General features: G+C 28.2%; 1 protein-coding gene across 10 annotated transcripts in view; it reads left to right on the forward strand.

The window, feature by feature from the left end:
• Positions 1-18,989, forward strand: part of LOC119662676 (SUN domain-containing ossification factor) — a 58,569-nt gene that overhangs the window by 29,960 nt on the left and 9,620 nt on the right. For 8 of the 10 annotated variants that reach the window (XR_005250864.1, XR_005250865.1, XM_038072358.1 and 5 more), the window contains exons 3-5: positions 14,982-15,080; positions 16,213-16,388; positions 16,444-18,653. Coding sequence is in view for 8 of the 10 variants with exons in the window: in XM_038072358.1 (XP_037928286.1) it covers positions 14,982-15,080; positions 16,213-16,388; positions 16,444-18,653 (2,485 nt within the window). In the remaining 2 variants the exon portion in view is untranslated. Of the gene's footprint in view, positions 1-14,946; positions 15,081-16,212; positions 16,389-16,443; positions 18,654-18,989 lie in introns of those variants that run through there. The other 2 variants (XM_038072363.1, XM_038072360.1) reach the window with 2 other exon arrangements.

The raw sequence follows: 18,989 nt of genomic DNA on the forward strand, positions 1-18,989 counted from the left end.
GTAACCATAAATGAACTAAAAATATAGGTATCTTAACCAAAAGTTGAAAGTTGAAGTTGAAAGATTTCTAATTTCGTAACATATGTTTTGAAATTCAAATAAGGATAAACAATATTGAAATTACTATGGATCTCATATTTTTATAGAATTTTTAATACATCTATCTACACTCGTATTACATATATGAAGTGTAAAATAGTCTTTCTACGGCTATTTTAAAATAATTTAAATAATCTTTACGACTCCTTGAATAGTGTTACTTTCAATTTTTTTGTGGGGCGTATATTATTTTTAACAAAATATTTAATTAGCAGCACTGAAAGTAGCTTAAATGGAAAAGCGAAACTTTTTAGCAAATGTATCTATAGATAAAGTGAGTGTGTGTGATGTATATAAATTTAAGATATTATTTTATTTTTGTTACATTTTTATTATTTTATTTAAATATTTGGTCGTTATTTTTAAAGATATGTGAACTGTTGTGCTTTTACTACTTTTACAGCAGTTTTATGCGCCTACACAACATACACAACATACACAACATACAAGACTTACCAAAGCACTTGGTACGCATGCGCAGTGCTATTTATATACATCTAAATATATATTTGACAAGATAAAAATTTATATATGTACCTGTATCTAAATTTTCCTTTTTCTGCGGTTAACATAAATCAAAATGATCATAATGTAGACAAAATATATTTTCAGGCTTTTGTTATTAAAAATAAATTACTTTACTTTTCCTTTGTAACAGGACAAAATACAAATAATACCAGAAATAATATAGGGTGTTATGTATGGATCTGAAGAGTGTTAATTTGAAATCATTAGATTGCAGTCTAAACGATAAGCCTTATTTAATTACATTGGAATCATATTTACAACTCTATTTAGTATTAATAGGCTTTAATATATATACAAAGTCAACGGCCTGACTTGTGATACTTGTGATACTATGACATTTCTGGAAAGACCAGCGACCTCCAGACATAATAAGAATAAACGGGGTACTAGCTCCCATTTAAGGAGAGCACTGCGACCATGATTGATCGTTTGTGCTAAGATTATTAGACATATGACCATATAAATTTGAAGGTGTAAATTAAAATTTTATTTCCTATGCCTTAGATAAATCATAAAAAATATGAAAAAGAATGTTAGAATATGTGAATTACCGGAAAGATCACATTTATTTTTTTATATTATTTCATAACTTAAAGGTATGCACGTAGAGTTGAAGCACTCTGTAAGCAACCAAAATTGTTTAATTTGCACTTCTTTTTCTATGAATTATGAATGTATTTGCTTTGCGCAAATATAAATTACTTACAAAATTTATCATTCATCATTGATTTTATCTTCTTTTTTATTAAAAGCCTGTGTTATTAAATTTGATTATGTGTATTTATATATTCCCACATTGATATGATTGGCTTTCTGACATGCAGTTATGAGATTAATGACATATATTTACTTATAAATGTTCATGAAAAGTGTAATCTGTACATTTTGTGGAAAATCCACTCATGTTATTGTTGAATAACAGAGCAGTTAGCCAGTTTTTATGCTACATTAACAGATGATTAGACCTCTTTAATTAGATAAGGAAAAGTTTTAAACCAATTTTATTTTTTTTATGCATATGTATATTTGTTTGGAAAATACTTTAAGGCAATGCTTTAAGGTTCTTAAGTACATGCACCAGAAATTATCACATAACATATACATAATTGTGCTCATATGAGCTGTGTTTTTGATAACGTAATTTATTATAAATATCGTTAACTATATATTGGAAAAATAGTTTTATTATATATGTTACTATCAAAGAAGGTTTTCAGACATTCGCACTAATATAGAATTCTCTTCGTGATCTACCAATAAACTTTTACTTATTTCTTGAGAAGCAAGGCAACTGTTTACTTCAGCAAAAACAGTTTTTCCCTCCCGTTATACAGCATTTTTTGTTTGTGTTAAGAACATTAAGAAATATTATTGAAAACAGCCAGTTTAACATTCTTCCAGTGTAGATTAGTGTAACTTTTCTATAAAATGATATTCCAGATTTGTGATTTTTGTACAGTTATACACATCAATTAGCGCCATTGATTTGTAAGTTTTACCCCAGTGAAGTGGCAACGATCCTAAATATTCCATGGGATTTAATGCAAGTTCTTCATCTTTTTCTATATTAATAATTTTATTGCACTCAATGCTTAGTCCCATTATTCATCCTCATTTCCCACTATTAATCCACAATAACAAAGATAATTTCAATTTGTTTTCTATTTGCTAGGTCTTTAATAACTTGTGCAGGTCTATAATATAGTGTACATGAAACTTAGTTCACTGTTGTTTTTTTTTTTTTTTGTAATACGTATATAATAAGTCTGGTAGTTTCAGATTATTACAACTTGTTCTCATTCTATACTGCTTAAAAATAATATTCTTTACGAAAATCAACAAATATGCAGTAAATATCAATATTGTACTTATTTCTTAGTTTAAGAATGCTATTATATTATAAACATATTTTTTTAGTCACTGATTTTATTACAAAACTCATATTAGTATTAGTCTACCCAATGAAATCATTACTAATATTATTGTTGAAAGTGTGTTATGTATGGGTTATCGGCTTGTAGTAAAAGGTTTAACTACAAGCCATATTAATATAAAAAACATATTACACTTAATTAGAATATATCATTTAAGACAGGATTGTCCAGACCAGATGTGACCGAGGGCCAATACAAATCATTATACAGATTGGAAGGCCGCAGAAGCATATACATACGTTCATAGTTGTTTTGGAGAAAAGTAAAAATATAGTTATAATGTTAAATTTAGTTTTATAAATTTATTAATTTAAATTGATTTATTTAGTATATCATAAAAATAAAATAATGTAATTTTATCAAAGTACACCAAAACAAAATTTACGTAATTGAGGTAGATTAGAAATATGTCGCGGCCCGCACAAATATTAGCCGTGGGCCGTGCTTTGGACAGCCCTGATCTAAGGTATAGAATATGTTACTTTTCCAATGTCCTGAAAAACTTTTATATTCGTTAGTATATCGGAAAAATTCTGAAAATCTGAATAATATTGCAATCTTTTATTGGAGTCCTATTGTTTTCACGTTTACCATGTCCATCATTGATCTGATATAATGAAAATGTGAACAATTATTGATGATGTGCTACTGCTTAAAAGTATTAGGGAATATCCTAAGTCTTATAATAAACATATGTTTTTAAACTGTTAGACTGCCTACAGTCATTTTTTTTTTACAATTGCCTCATGAAAATATTTCTCCTCTCTAATGTATACGAATGTAAATTTTTTGGTACCCGTATATATTGTTTTTGTGCATATATTCATCTCCGTTTTTAATTCAAATGTTTATTGGTTTATGGTAGTTTTTATTTTCTTATATATACTAGAGAACAATCTGAAAATTGGAAAGTTTATATAATTTTAATTTAGCAGTAAAAAGTTAAGTAACTGACTAACTCACCTATGGGTCCATTGTGATATCACTGCTTAATACAATATGTATTTAATCTACCGATGAACAGCTCCATGGGAGAGCAGAAAGCATAATTTCCAAAGAAACTCACTTTGATTCTAACTCGAGATGCAGAACTCTGGAAAACAGAGTTCCATTGTTTCTTTTTCTTCTTTTCTAGAACTTAAGTATTTTTTTAATAATACCTTTTTTTGCTGTTGATATATTTAACCAAGTATATACATATACTATATTTATATATATTATACCTCAATTCTTAACTTATAGTAATAGTATGCGATAATAGCAATGATAGTATATCAAATAGCATGCGAAAGAGAGACTACCTAATATACCAAGATATGTATATATTATTAAAAAAGAGAATAAAGATTGAAAATTTAAAATATATGGAAGTATATTATTTAAATTCTTTAAAAAAAGTGTTCTCAAAATTCTATATATTAGAGAATTTATTATATATATATAGATAAGGTTTAAACAGTTTTTTCATTGTTCAATGTTCCAAAAAATATCTATTTTGTATTCGTTAAGTTTGTCGAACAAAAAAATTGATGAAAAACAAAATTTTATGATTTTATGGTGATTAGTTAGAATGTGTAAAACTTTAAATTAGTTTGTAATATAAATTTATGCGTGTTGATAAACTATATGAAACGTAAAGACAATATCGACTTGATTTGAGATATGTTTAAAATTTCATTAACTTACTTTGAACTTAGTACCCATAAATTATTTTATTTATCATCATTTACCCGTAATTTTGGTCACCATAAAATATTTTTCTTCAATTTAAGTGAAACAAGTTCATAGTCTTTACCTCTATTCCGGTCGCCTGACCCAATTTGAAAGTGTGCCTGCATTCGCTTTAAAAACAAATTTGAGGAGTCTTTTAAAGTTTGTGGTCTTCAGGTCTCTCCCCGCATATTAAATCATGCGTATGACACATCACGTGAAGTACATATAAATTTAACAACTTTTTTACTCGTTAATCTACAAACTTTAAGATACAAACCGCTCCAACTCTAGTCGCATCTGGTTTAGATGAACGTGCATATTTTCACTTTTGCTCATATGCAGATTTTTCATAAATATTTATTTTGTTTCTTTAGTTTTTTTAACTACGAAACGAATTTGCAAATTTTATTCGGAAAAGAAGTGGTAACAAATTCCTTAGAATTGTTAGGTGTACAAAATTCCTATGCGGGTTGTGGGCTTGGAATTTTTTGTTAAAAATTTATTATTATGGCTTTTCTGTTTCGATATTATTTTCGCCAACTCCATGCATCGAGGTTTACGCTCTGCTCTATTTACCGGAAAACCATTTTCCGAAGTGTGTTGGCGTTGCGATATTGTTTTATGATTGTTACAAATTGTGTTTTATTGTTAAACTTATTTTGCAATACAACTTCTGTTGATTAATAAATAAGCAAAGTTTAATTTAAATTTTTTTCACCATTAACGTAAATTTCTAGACAAGAAAGAAAAACTTAGAGTTATGTGTTGAACATGGTGCCATTCGTGCTCTTATGGGTCTCTAAACATTAAATAGAACTGCTAATAAAATGTGTAAAAAATTTCCATTTAAGTAAAGAGCACGGTTTGAATTTGTTCCAGGTCAATTAGACAATATGTACCATATTACATCGAACAAGTAATACATTAACTAAAAAATTTAATTTCAGATCTCTGTGAGGATAAAAACTAAAAAATGTGTAATTTAAATATGAGTTAACCTACTTGTTATGGTTTTTAAATTAAATAAGAGCTATTAGGAAAAATCACTTTTCGAAAGGCTTGCTTGCAAACTGTGCCACAAAGTGCGTCAATGAGAATAATATAATAATATGAGATAGAGCCAAACCGAATTAGAGTACCTATATACATTTTTATGTATATAAGATTGCAACAAATTTTTATTATTTGCTGTTTTAAAATTTTCTTAAATATAATAAATATATGTAATCTTTTAATTTCACATCAAGCAATTACAATTATAGGATATAAGTTATAAATGCAGGTCCATGGTATTACAACGGACCTGTATGGCCTAATAGCCACTCGTATGTGAAAATTATAAGCTGAAGTTAAACCTAAGTCCATATAAGATTTTTTTTAACTTCTATATAATCTGACGATAAAGATCACAATATTAGTATATTTACTTATAAATTCACATTTGCAAAATGATGTTGGAATTTGATTATCATACTGTCTTTAAAGATAGCGCATTGGATTTTATACATAGATCGCTGTGACCGCTCGTTGCCTGGGCAAATAATAATAACAATCCAATGTGCTTATTATTTTCATTTTTTATTCTTGTACAGATGTGCAATATCTTATAACAAAAACTTACTGCTTGGCTTTCCGCTGAACTCATCAAATTCTGATCCATAATTCAACCAACGTCATCAACCATCATTGACTCATAGATGTCGCTGCGCTAAGCATTTTTATAGTATAGACTGAAATTATATATTTCTATAACAATATAGTATTCTTGTGCTATTGAATGTATATTTTTAATAAATTACGTCTTGTTATTTACTCGTGTTTAATACTAAAATATTTCAAAACGTAATTTCAATACATGTTATTTCAAAAAATATTTTGGAGAAGTACGCCTATCTATTTCAAGTAATAATATAAGTAAAACAAAAGCAATTTAAATATAAAATATAAATATCATTATGTTAATATGCGTACGCAAAGAGTTTCTATTTCTACAAGATACGGTTAAAACTTGTAGTATTTATAAGTACTTAAAGCTGCACTTGTTGCATAATATTCAAGCAATATTAATATAATAATAACAATAAACGTATCGTGTATGTATATGTATAGATATATGCTCAGATACACTTCACTCATAAAAGCGTATATTTACGTAAGTTGCTAAGTCTTTTCTTTAACTACTGGTACTATTGCTGTTATCATTATTGTATGACAAGTGTTTTTTTTTCTTGAGATTTACTTCATTTTTTGTGGCTTTATTTGCTCTGCACTCGTTAACACAGATCAGATTTCAATAAATATTAAAAAACTCCTATTTTTGCATTATTTTTTTTTTTTTTCATATATGAAACAAAATAAAAAATGTGGTAATGTGTGGTGGAAAATATTTCCTAAAGCGACACAGTGATTCCCAAACAAGTTAAGTTCGCTGTAAAGTTGCTTAAGTAAATTATATTTAGCACATAATTATTAAAATTATATAACATATAGCAGATAATGTTAGAGATGTAGAGGACATTATTTTAAAAGTTGATGTAAATTTTTTAAATTCCTTTGACTTTCCACAGTCAAAGCTAACATGTATTGTACGATACTTAATAATATGACGTATTCATAAATTCAAGTTCAACTTTTCTAATTGAATAAAATCTTAATATTCATATACTACTTAGTATTTTCTTGTCTTGTCATAAAGTACGATGGTGAATGAAAAATTTTACAAAACGTTTTTAGAATAGTTAATAAATTAAGTTGTGTACATATATTAATGTATATAATTATCGCCTGATAATAAGAACAGATCTGTTAAGAATTTAACTTGATTGTTTATTAAACAAATCAGAAATTTTTTTTTATTTGACTGGTTTTCTTAATGTGCACCTCAACAAAACTTATTTTTAATTAAGAATTATTTGTCACATACTGACAGTTTTTAGCCACTTTAATCTAAGTATCTGATACAAGTGTATGTTAAAGATGATTTCAAATCTCTGTGTAGCTGCTGTCATTAATAACCTTTTATAACAACCTTATTGTTTTGATTTAAACATATTTTAAAGTCGGTTTTGTTTTTTCAGAATTTTAGCTTTTATTTCGATCCTTATTTTCAGTATTTTTCTATGCGTATTTCAAGCAAATTCGCTTTTGTCTTCATCAGGAGAATTCCTAATATTAAAATAATAATTAAAAAACAAGATTAAACATATTGTAAATCATGTGGTTATTATATTCCGATATATCCTTCTTTGAAAAACTATACTATTATATCTCATTTATATTATAAAATCAATCCGAAGTTTCATTGTAGAAGTAAAAGTGTTTTTAAGTTACGTATTTGGCAAATTTATTTTTTAAGTATAATTTTTTTTAGAAGAATATATGAAAAGCCTTACCGAATTTCGGTCTAACGTATCAAGTCTCCCCAGGCGCCTCTGCTGCGTGCGTTACTTCTCCTGTCTTCTACACGGTCTACCTCTACGTTTTCCAGCATCTTCATCCATTCTCACGACATGACCAAACCAGCGAAGCCGCTGGATGTTAATTCGCTGAATTATATCAACGTCGTGATAAAGCTCGCACAAATCGTGGTTCATTCGTATGCGGTAGTCGTCGCCAACTCATAGAGGACAAAGTTTCGTTTGTCGAGAGAGAGAGAGAAAGCTCTACTGAGCCCATAGAAGCACATATTAGCAATGGTGATTCTTCGTCTGATCTTCAGGTTGATATCATTGGTGTTCGTTATGGTGGTGCCAAGGTAGATGAAATCTTTGACAGATTTGAAAATATAGTCGCCAGCCACTAGCTTGGCGTTCGAGCGACGCACATTTCTACTAGTAGCCGACATATATTTCGTTTTGGTCTCATTCACCGCCAATGATGTCAATCTCGTCGGCATCAGCAAGGAGCTGCACACATTTGTAAAATATTGTTTCATTACGATGAACACCTGCCCTGGGCATGATCACTTCCATGATAAAATTGAAAAGATCACATGATAAGGAATCACCTTGTCTGAAGCCTCGCATACCTTTATGTTATTATTATTAAAATATGAAACCCCCCTATTCTGTGGATTTGATAACTTCACTATCTTGCCTATTTCTCAAGGTTGACAAGTTGGTATTTTGTGCTATAGATAAAAAGCTTTTTTTTTGTATTGATAAATTTTTAAGTTCACAAATACTCTTGTATTATTTGTACAAAATTATTATTTGTATGCATAAATAAATTATAATATATTTTAAAAAAATAGTAATAAAGACGTTTTTTCGAACAGTAGTGAATTACAACAACAAAAATTTTATTTTTTATATTTTAATTGATTGAATTTTTGGCTGGCTATACAGCTGTTACAAAATAGTAATGGCTGACCATACAAAATGGTAATGAAATTCTAAATGGCCTTTTTAATAATCTAATAATTATTTATTAAAGTATTGCTATATGCATAATAAAATATCTGTATGCATAATAAAATTCTAAATAGCGAATAACTAATTAAAAAAAAGAAAAGTAATAAGGTATGATATGAATATAATAACTAGTCTATATGTAACACTTATCACCACAGTGTGATGAAATGACCTAAACACTTAAGCACTTGGTGAAAATCTTGATTAATTGTCAATAGTTGATCAATTTGTTAAGTCCACAGAATTGGGAGGTAAGTGTCGCCTTGTTCTTTAAAAAGTCAAATATTATCGTACTGTTGGATATCGTACCGTGAAAGGGATTTAGAGCTCCTGTTTTTATTATCATGTTGTAATAATAATTTCGGTTTTTGTTTGTAATTATGCTAGCGACTTAAATATTAAACGATAAAATTCTAAAAAAGAAAAATCTCGTATTTAATGTGCTTTTAACAAAATTTAATATATGTAAATTTTTAGGTAAATCTATTACCTTTTGCTTTACTTAAAATTTGAAAGTTAAGCTTATTTTATATATTACACGCAAAAATGCATAATATTTAATTAGAAAAATTTGGTAACAAAGATGGTATTGATTTCTGTCACTCATACGCACAGTGGAGCTTGAAACGAAAACATTAATAACTTACGTTCAATTTGTCTGAAATACAATATTTAAAAAAACTTTAAATTTAATAGTGAAGAAAGTTTTCAACTACACAATTTTTTTATAATTTATAATTTATAAATTTTATTTTTATTGCAATCTTAATTGGATTATAATTAAATTTTTGGGCTGGCTATATTTATTTTTAATTTAATTAATACATTAAAATTATTACATACGATATTTTATAAGCGGAATGCTTAAAGAAAAAAATAATTCTGTACAATGAGAAAGTAGATAAAGAAAAAAACAAAGAATAAGGAATTATTTATAATAATTTATTAACAATCTTCTTAAATGCCAGTTTCTTTGTTTGCACCTGTGAGTGTTTGGGAGTCACTGAGTGCGAACAATATGTCATGGCTTCATAATTTGGCATGAAATGCGTCAGCATGAATTGTTCATATATATTTCTTTTTATATAAGTGTTTGGTATTAAGCATCTTAACGTGCTCAAAACCTATCTTAGAGAATTGTTTTCCTGATCAGACTAATATATTAAATTTCACCTTTATGCATACTTAATTGGTTAGTTTTAATTGATTTATAAAGCAATTTAAGTAAGTAACTCATTGCTTAAAATATAGTGACCATTAAAAATGATATGGGCTGCATTTATACAATAAAAATTTAAAATGAACTATAAATATAATGTAAACATTAATTAAAATAATAGACAAATATTTACAATCAATTTATTTATTACCTTTCGGGTTTTCAAATTGAATAACGCCCACATTAGTATTAATTGCATAATTCTGAAATTAATCATTTTTAAATTTAGATAACAAAAACATAAAAATATTGAAAAGAAAAGAATTCTTTCAAATATGCAAATATAAATATGTTTCAATTTTATTTATTTTATATCTATTTAAAAAATTTTCTTAATATGTTAATGATCGAAACTTACCAAATTACTACTGTAAGTACGAGTAATAAAGAGGAGTTAATAATTTATTCATGAGTTTAACCTGAAAAAAAAAAATGGTTTACGAAACAAATCTTTTAATAAACAAATATTCTAAAAATTCTTGTCTATGCATCTAATTTTGTTGATATCATGATAAGCAACATTTGTCATATTCTTATATTTTTTTAAATAAATATATTTAAAAAAAAATTTGTTCTAATAATGCTCCTTTTTTCTTCCACCTTTCGTATTCTTCGAGTAGAATCAATATTTTTTTATTGTAAAATTTCAGGTTTTAAAAAAAGTGTCACTATTTCTGTGTTACCACCACCTTTCTTCTTCATCAAATCACACCCTACTTTTTGATTTCTTGCTTCAACCGTAGTAATTGTAGACAGTGAAAATTTAAATTAATTGTTTTAGCAGATGGTAATAGATACTAATGTATTAACCTATTGCAATTATACCGAACACATAGTGTCATCTCAGCCTTGTCATCTTCTAGAACCGCATCCATAACCTTGTCTACATTTACCGTAATTAGCATTGATATTTCTAGAACGAAAGCGAAAGAACTATTGCCTGACAGTTGGTTGCAAATTTTTTATATTTCGATGCAGTATTCCTCTGTTTATCCTAAAAAATTGTAATATAGCGAAAGAAATTGTAATATAGCCACAGTCACTATAGGTCAACTGTCCAATAAAAAAAACCTTGCTATATACAGGTATCTGTTTCTAAATTATAGCACTTTAAAGTTAAAAACAGAATAATGGTAAAGAGTTTTTCTCAACCTTAACATTAGGTTTGTCTTACCGATATCTGTATTATTTATATGACATTAATTAAATAAGCGAAATACCAACTGAGAGATCATTATTATTGAAGAAATAGAAAATGTATGCGTTTTTGAATTTTGTCTCATGGGGCAAGTTTTAATCCACTTCTATCTACAACAACGTCGATAAGTGCAATGGTTTAATAACACTTATCTGAGTATCAGATAATCAGTAGTCCAAATTCCTTTAAATAAATAAATGAAAACTAATTGTAGACATTTGATCTAATCCTATACTCAACAACCAAATGAAATATTTAAAATGGCGTTCAATAAATCCATTATAGATTCCTCTTTTACTATAATATAAACATAACATTGGACTTTTATTCATAAAACATATTTATTTTGTTAGATATCTTCCTTGACACATCTTATGACAATTTGTTTTTTATTTTTATGTGATGTTTACAAAAAGCGAGATTTATTTTTATCTCCAAGTAAATTTTAAATTATTTTCATTCACATATGAAATGTCTCACAAATCTGTGCACAACACAATTTTCATTTGTATTTGTTTTTGTTTTTGTTTATTTCACATTTATTAATAATTAAAGAATAGTTATATCAATTGTATCTAAATAATAATATTTATGTTAATGAATAGCTCAAAGTGAAATAAATCTGACATTATGCTATTTCATTTACTCTAACATTAATTTTACCAACTTTATTTTAATGATTTAGATAATACCATACATATTTCAAAAGTGAATAGTAAAATAGATATATATATATATATATATATATATATATATATATATGGGGAAGTGAAATGTAATTAAATATAAAGTTCGTTACAAACTAAATTTATAATTTTTGATAATCTTTTTAGAATTAAAAAATGGTAATAATAATAAACAAGTAAGACTACTCTGTAGTGGTGTAGTGAAAAGTTTGACCAGTAAGAAACTACTGTCCTTCAGCTACCGGGGACACTTCTAACCTCAATTGTGCGTTTCATGATGAAAACATTCCCGTCACACTTGTTGGCACCGAATAACTTCTTCTTGTTCTCAAGCATTAAGAAAAAAATGCGTGACAAGCGTTTTTCTACGCCCGAACAGACAGTTGAGACATTCAAAACCCTAGTTTTGGAAATATCAACTGCATAGTGGCAAACTGCATAGTGTTTCGAAAATTGGTTTAATCGAATGCAAATATATATTGATCATAATGTAGAATATTTCGAGTAAGGCGCAAGACATAAAAAGCAGCCCTCGTATATGATTTAAATTTAATAAGTTAATGGATTTCGTGATCATAATATTTGCTGTGTTTTCGTTTCTATTTCTATTCTATATATATTTAAAATTATATTGAATTCTATGCATTGAATTAATGATATTTAATTTCAATTCAGTGGTGATTGTTACTTTGATTCTATGATTCGATGACATTTCGTTAAATTTTTAACTTATTTACACTATTTTTGCATCCGTTACCATACGGGCAGGCCTTATATGTTATTATTTATTTACATTCAAAGTGGTTTTATAGTTCCAACTATTTTCTATTGTTATCTTAATTTTTTTTTATTATGCTTAAATATTTTACGGTTGAGAATAGATTGAATTAAAATTGAATTTAAATGAAAAATAAATGAAAAATTGTAACGTTTAAAAAACTGCAATTATTTTAATAGTGCCAAAAATTGGAATAAAACAGCTGTGAAAGACTATTTTTAAATTTGTGTTGATATGTTTCTCCTATTTCACATATGCTTTTTTTTCATAGCGTTGTTTTTATCTTTAATTCAATTTGTTTTAATCAATAAGCTGTAACAGATGTCCTACACATAATACGTACAATTACCTCAATATTCATTTCAGGCTGTCGCTGGTACTGTCAATATTGTTTTACTATATTCACTGTCGCTACTTTAGTGTTGTACATTTTGTATCTATAAAATTGTTACTATTGTTTGTCGTTTGTTCTTATCATTAACTGACGTGGTAAAAATATTTCGCGTGTGAGACCTAAAATTGCTCATAAAGTAATAAAAATATATTAATATATTGACGCATACGAGGGTTGTGTCCTAATCATTTTTTAAAATAATTTAAACATATTATTTTTATAGAAAACATATCTCATTTTAGTTTAAAAATTATTTCACTTAGATAAAATTGTTATTCGCACATGCGAATTTTGAAACAAGAAATTGTTGAAAGCCTATACTACCATATGTAAAGTATATCTTGAATCTTGAACTCTGTTTCGCAGTGTGTCTTGAACTCTAATAACAATAATAATATGATTTCATTAATTAATTTGTATTTTCCAATATGCATATGTATATTGTAGTTTATATAATTTAATTAGTAAATATTGACTAATAATGCTGCGGTTACATTGCATGCGAATTTTGTCTTGCGTGTTCGTACGAACAAATCAAATGTATGTTATCATATGTAAGTGGTTACAGTTGCTGAGAACTATTCGCGCAACGTCTTGTCTTTCTCATGCGAATATTTGATTAAACAAAATATTTTGTTTAAAATTCATGCGTTCGTGTTAAATCGAAGATCTTAAGAATAGTAAAATTGAAAGGTCTGTGTTATATTTACGTTATTTTAAGTTTATAAATGGAAATAAATTTAAAAACATATACTACTTTTAGGAAATTAATTGTGATTTGTTAATTTCTTTGTTTGTGGAACTCTCCATTTTTATACCTTGAAGAATAAAAATCGTACACCCAAATACATCTTTTGTTATATAAATTTAATAAATAAATAACTTGATAACGAATTAAATCTGTTAAATATATTTCATCTCCGCTATACATTTCGCTAAAAACTTGTTCACAATTTTTATTGGTTTCGTTTTGCAAAAAGTTTCTTTTGTTTTCAAGAATAAATCGCAATAAAGCTATGCAATTCTACATTTGTGAATAAGGATCCTAATTTCGACCTGATTTTGTGCAAATTAAGATCCAATTGTCATTTTTTTTTATCGAATTGTTATATGCAATCGTATTCCAACAATTTAAATAAGAAATATCAAGAATACAATTAAGAACCTAAACGTCGTGTGAACAGGTCTTTTTTAATCGCTGCTTTAAATTTCGATCAAAGGACTCTTCCGAAGCAGTTTCTCATTATGAGTAACATTTTTATTTTAACAAACTGACTGAAATTTCAATTGATCGAGGAATAAGATCAAAGCAATTTTTGAATTTAAATAACTTATGATACGTACCGCGTATATCCATTTTGTTAATATATGTAAATATATAGTATGTTTTTTTTTAATATTATTTACCATGCAATTTTATTTCTTTTTGCACTTATTTAAATTTAAAAATTTATCTTAACAATATTTATTTTGTGTTGTATATATTTCAGACATTCGACTCTTATACGTATTATTGTTTTGTCTGTCCTTTTGTTGTTGTTAGTACCGTTTTTGTACAGTGATTTTTAATTATAGTTAAATCGTTTTCCAAAATTTATCTTCACAGGAGAATTGCAACTAATTCGCATTATTTAACGAATATTCGTCTCCATTTGGTGCTTTAGGCGGTTCAGGCGGTTCAGGCGGTTCAGGCGTTTTAGGCGCTTTAGGCGGTTTAGGGGTTTTGGTGTTATAAATTAAATTTATTTAAGTCAAATGTATCTCGTTTTTGGAACTAACAAATAAATTATCGATTGGTCAGACGATAGCGGGCGTGTGTGTTTGAATAAAGACGCGTGTATCTTCCTACTTTAAATTCTACTTAATAAAAATTTAATTATTTTTTGAACTTAATTTTACGCTTACATATGTATATGTTTATTTATTGTGCGTGTTTTTACAGAATCAAATATTTTTATAAAATTAAAAACAAAACAATTCTACAAATGTTGCTGCAGATTTTTATGAATTTCATTTACAGCGAATTCAAGAAACTCAAAAAAAACCTGACTATGTTTCTGATATTCTTTTGGATAATTTGGTTTTCCCAAATAATTGCGATTTCCACAATGTTTATGAGGTAATTTTGTATTATTTTTAAAATCTGCATATATGTTTCAGCAATGAAATTGACAACACAAAATTTTTTTGTTGCAAAAATTTCATGCCAAAATTATCATGAAATTTGTGTATTTCTATTTAATAATTGTTATAATAATTATTATTCTTACTATAAATACAAATAACAAAAATGAAATTTTAATATGTAAGTTTAATATGTAAGTTCACACTTTTTGTGACTTAATCAGTCCAACACCCCTTTTAATATCATGATTATAGTACATAGTGTGTCAAACATATGAAAATATATATTTGCAAATAATAATATGGGGTTGTCAAAAATGTCGTGACGTATTTCTTCTACGTCACTTATTAATATAAAAAAAAAACAAACATCAATTAATGATATATTGCCCGCTTTAATGTATTTCATAATACCTCACTCATCTTTCACTCAGAATCCCTCTTATTGGCGGAAAATGAATAAGGAACGTATTGATTTACAATCTTGACTAAATCACGGTAACTACAGTATTACAGACTTGACTGTTATACCACGAAAGAAAGTGAAATAAATGGAATCCTGATTGTAATAGATGTGACAACACATCTCATCCAAGATCTAAACATTTTTAACAAGTGATAAAACTTGAGTATTAAAATAATTTTTTAAGTTTTAAATGCAACTTAACCACGTTTAGGGTACACGTTGAGATGAAGTTCTAAATAGCTCATTATAGTGGAAATATACTATGTACTATGTAAATACTATGTTATATATTGTTAAAAACATTCATAAGTAAATAACTAAGTGAAGACATTCTGATTCATAAGATTAGAAGTTAAGCAGACATTCAGCAAATGTGTCTTCCCTTCTTCGTTCTCAATAGCACAAGTGTTGTATAATTGAGTAAGCTAAAAATATTATTTCAAGTTGTAAATTCAAAGTCTTATAACGAGATACTTATTAATAAAGTTTTACATTTTTAAGCTTTTACGAGGTTAACTGCATTAATATATGTTCATAAGTTATACATTTATTAAAAAAATTTATAGAGTTTTATTTTATTATATATTTCATGATTACTGTAAATATATATATATTTGTTAATCAAACTAATCTTAATTTTCCTTGACATTTTTACTTTTAGCTTGCCGGATATCACGGAAATTCCTGCAGTTACAGTGACTGAATTGCCACTGGAAGTTCTCGAGCCAACGCGTGCAAACGTAGAAGCCATAATTTTAGATACCTCAAATGATATAACACAGGCTCAGGAAAATCAAACGGCCGATACCGTTGAAAAAAAAAATTTACTGCATGCAGGTATGTTATAGCTGAAGAAAATTCTTCCAAATTCAAAATAACATAAATTTTTCAGATGAGCAAATAATAAAAATTAACGATTCTGGTGGAGGTTCAGATTCCTTGCCGCCAACAAATGAAATTCCATTAACAATCGATAAAAACATTCCAAGTGAAAATGAGTTTGAAGGCGCAGATGAAATGGGTGATATTATTAATGGTGAAGAAGAATTTGAAGATTTCGAGTTAGAAGAAACCACGAACAATGGTAGTGGATACAATATAAATTTAACATCTTCAGTAAATGTGACAGTAGAAGAAGTACCTATACCTGTATTTTCTGAATGGGCACAGAAAAAAATAGAACAAGAAGTCAACATAACAACTGATCAAAAAAAAAACAAAACAAAAAGTAGCAAAAAATTACCTCAACTTAAATTACGTTCCAAGAACTATGCTTCACCGGATTGTGGTGCTAAGATTCTTGCGGCAAATATTGAAGCAAGTCATACCGGTGCTGTTCTTAGCTCATCTAAGGATGAGTATATGTTAAGTCCTTGCGGTAGTCGAATATGGTTTGTTGTGGAATTATGCGAAGCAGTACAAGCACAAAAAATTGAAATGGCAAATTTTGAGCTATTCTCTTCATCACCAAAAAACTTTTCAGTTGCGGTATCAACTCGATTTCCAACACGAGGTTGGTCAAATGTTGGACGTTTTGCTGCGCAGGATAAACGTACGCTTCAAAGCTTTGATTTGCATCCGTATCTTTTTGGTAAATTTGTGCGAGTTGATATTCATTCACATTATTCGAATGAACACTTTTGTCCCGTCTCTCTTTTTCGTCTTTATGGTACGTCAGAATTTGAAGCATTTGAAACAGAAAATTCGCCAGGTGATGATGATTTTGATGATGATGTAATAACTGATCATGGTGGGGGAGTGTTAAATGAAATTGTAAATGATAGTGCAAATGATAGGAAAGATGAAAGAAAAATTGAGGGAAGCGGCTATGGTGATTTAAGTATATTTAAATCTGCATCTGATGCAGTAATATCAATAGTAAAAAGAGCTGCTGAAGTACTAGTAAAACCTGTAAGTAACCACTATCGATCCAGAAGGGTAAAGCGACTTTGCGAAACCGACGTACAAAAGCTATTCAGCTGTGCTGAATGTAATTCCACACTCGTTGAACGAATTAATATTGCTTTGTCCTGTGAACCGATGCAATTAAGTGGTTTGCTCAATAAACGAAAACTGCGAAATGATTTAATAAATTCGAAAGTGTGCGCCAAACAGTACGGTTTCCAAACAAGTACTCCCGCTCATAGCTGCGTACTCAATCCATATAAAGAAATTACAGAAATTGATATAAAACAAAGTTATTATTTAACATTATTGCCCACTGATTATATAGGTGCATTGTGTTTTCTTTATATGCAACAGTATATACAAACGAAATCAGAAAATTCTTCAATGGAGGGTTTGGATCATGACGATGATAACACGGACTTACCACTTAATTTAACCATAGAGAAAGAGTTACGAGAAAGAGATTTTGAATATATTGAAAAGCCGGAGAAAAATATATTAAACAATAAAGACAAATTTACAAGCAATTACGATAAGGAAGATTTACAGGAGAATTTATCAAATCAGCAACCTTCAATCAGTACTCCAAGCACTTCTACGGAAAGTGGACAATTACAAAAACCACCAAAATCAGTAAACGATGAAGAAACTACAACAGCTGCTCCGAGTGCGACCAATAATTCTGCAGAAGATGTAAATATATTTAACACACAATCCACAGAAAAAGTAACTACTGAAGAAGAAAAGGATAACACGGTACCTAGCTTTAATAACCACACAGAGGAATTAATAACCAAGGTAACAACAACTGAACCTACTTTAACAGAAACAGTAACTTCATCACCTGTACAGCAGACCACAACAAATGCTGCGCAAACTAAAGATTCAGTTCCAGTGCACACAAGTGAAATACAGCAGACTACACCAACAAATTTAAATATAGACACCGCAACAACTTCTTCTATTGGAACCAATAATAATACTGGTACAAATAAAAATGAAGAAGTTGTGAGTAATGACTGTGAGAATATCGAAAACATATTAACATCAACTGTTGCACCAAATATTCAAGGCAATGTTCATACACAAAATGGAAATAAGAACAGCGTAAACAATGCAAACAGCGCTAATCAAAAACTATCCAGTTCTGCGCAATCAGAGAGTATTTTTAGCAGACTTTCAAATCGTATTAAGGTAAAATAAACCAAACATATTAATTATAACTGCATTTATTACTAGGATTAAATAATTCTTGTGTCTTTGTGTTCCCACACAGCGGTTTAACAATTCAAATAATGAGCAAATGTAACTAATGCCGCACTTTTTCTTACCAAAGATTTCAATAGCCAGTTGACCTTTACATTTTTCATACCTTAAACAGTTTGTATGCGAAACTGTTGTTTATAATGTATTGTAACTTGAAAGAACAATATGTAATATGAAAGTAATTATAGTTATGAGATTCAATCAGTGTAATCTAACTCCTATAACCACAACCTAAATAAATATTGTTCAATATACACTAAATAC

The sequence above is a fragment of the Teleopsis dalmanni genome, chromosome X (genome assembly GCF_002237135.1).
Source record: "Teleopsis dalmanni isolate 2A chromosome X, ASM223713v2, whole genome shotgun sequence".
NCBI lineage: Eukaryota > Metazoa > Arthropoda > Insecta > Diptera > Diopsidae > Teleopsis > Teleopsis dalmanni.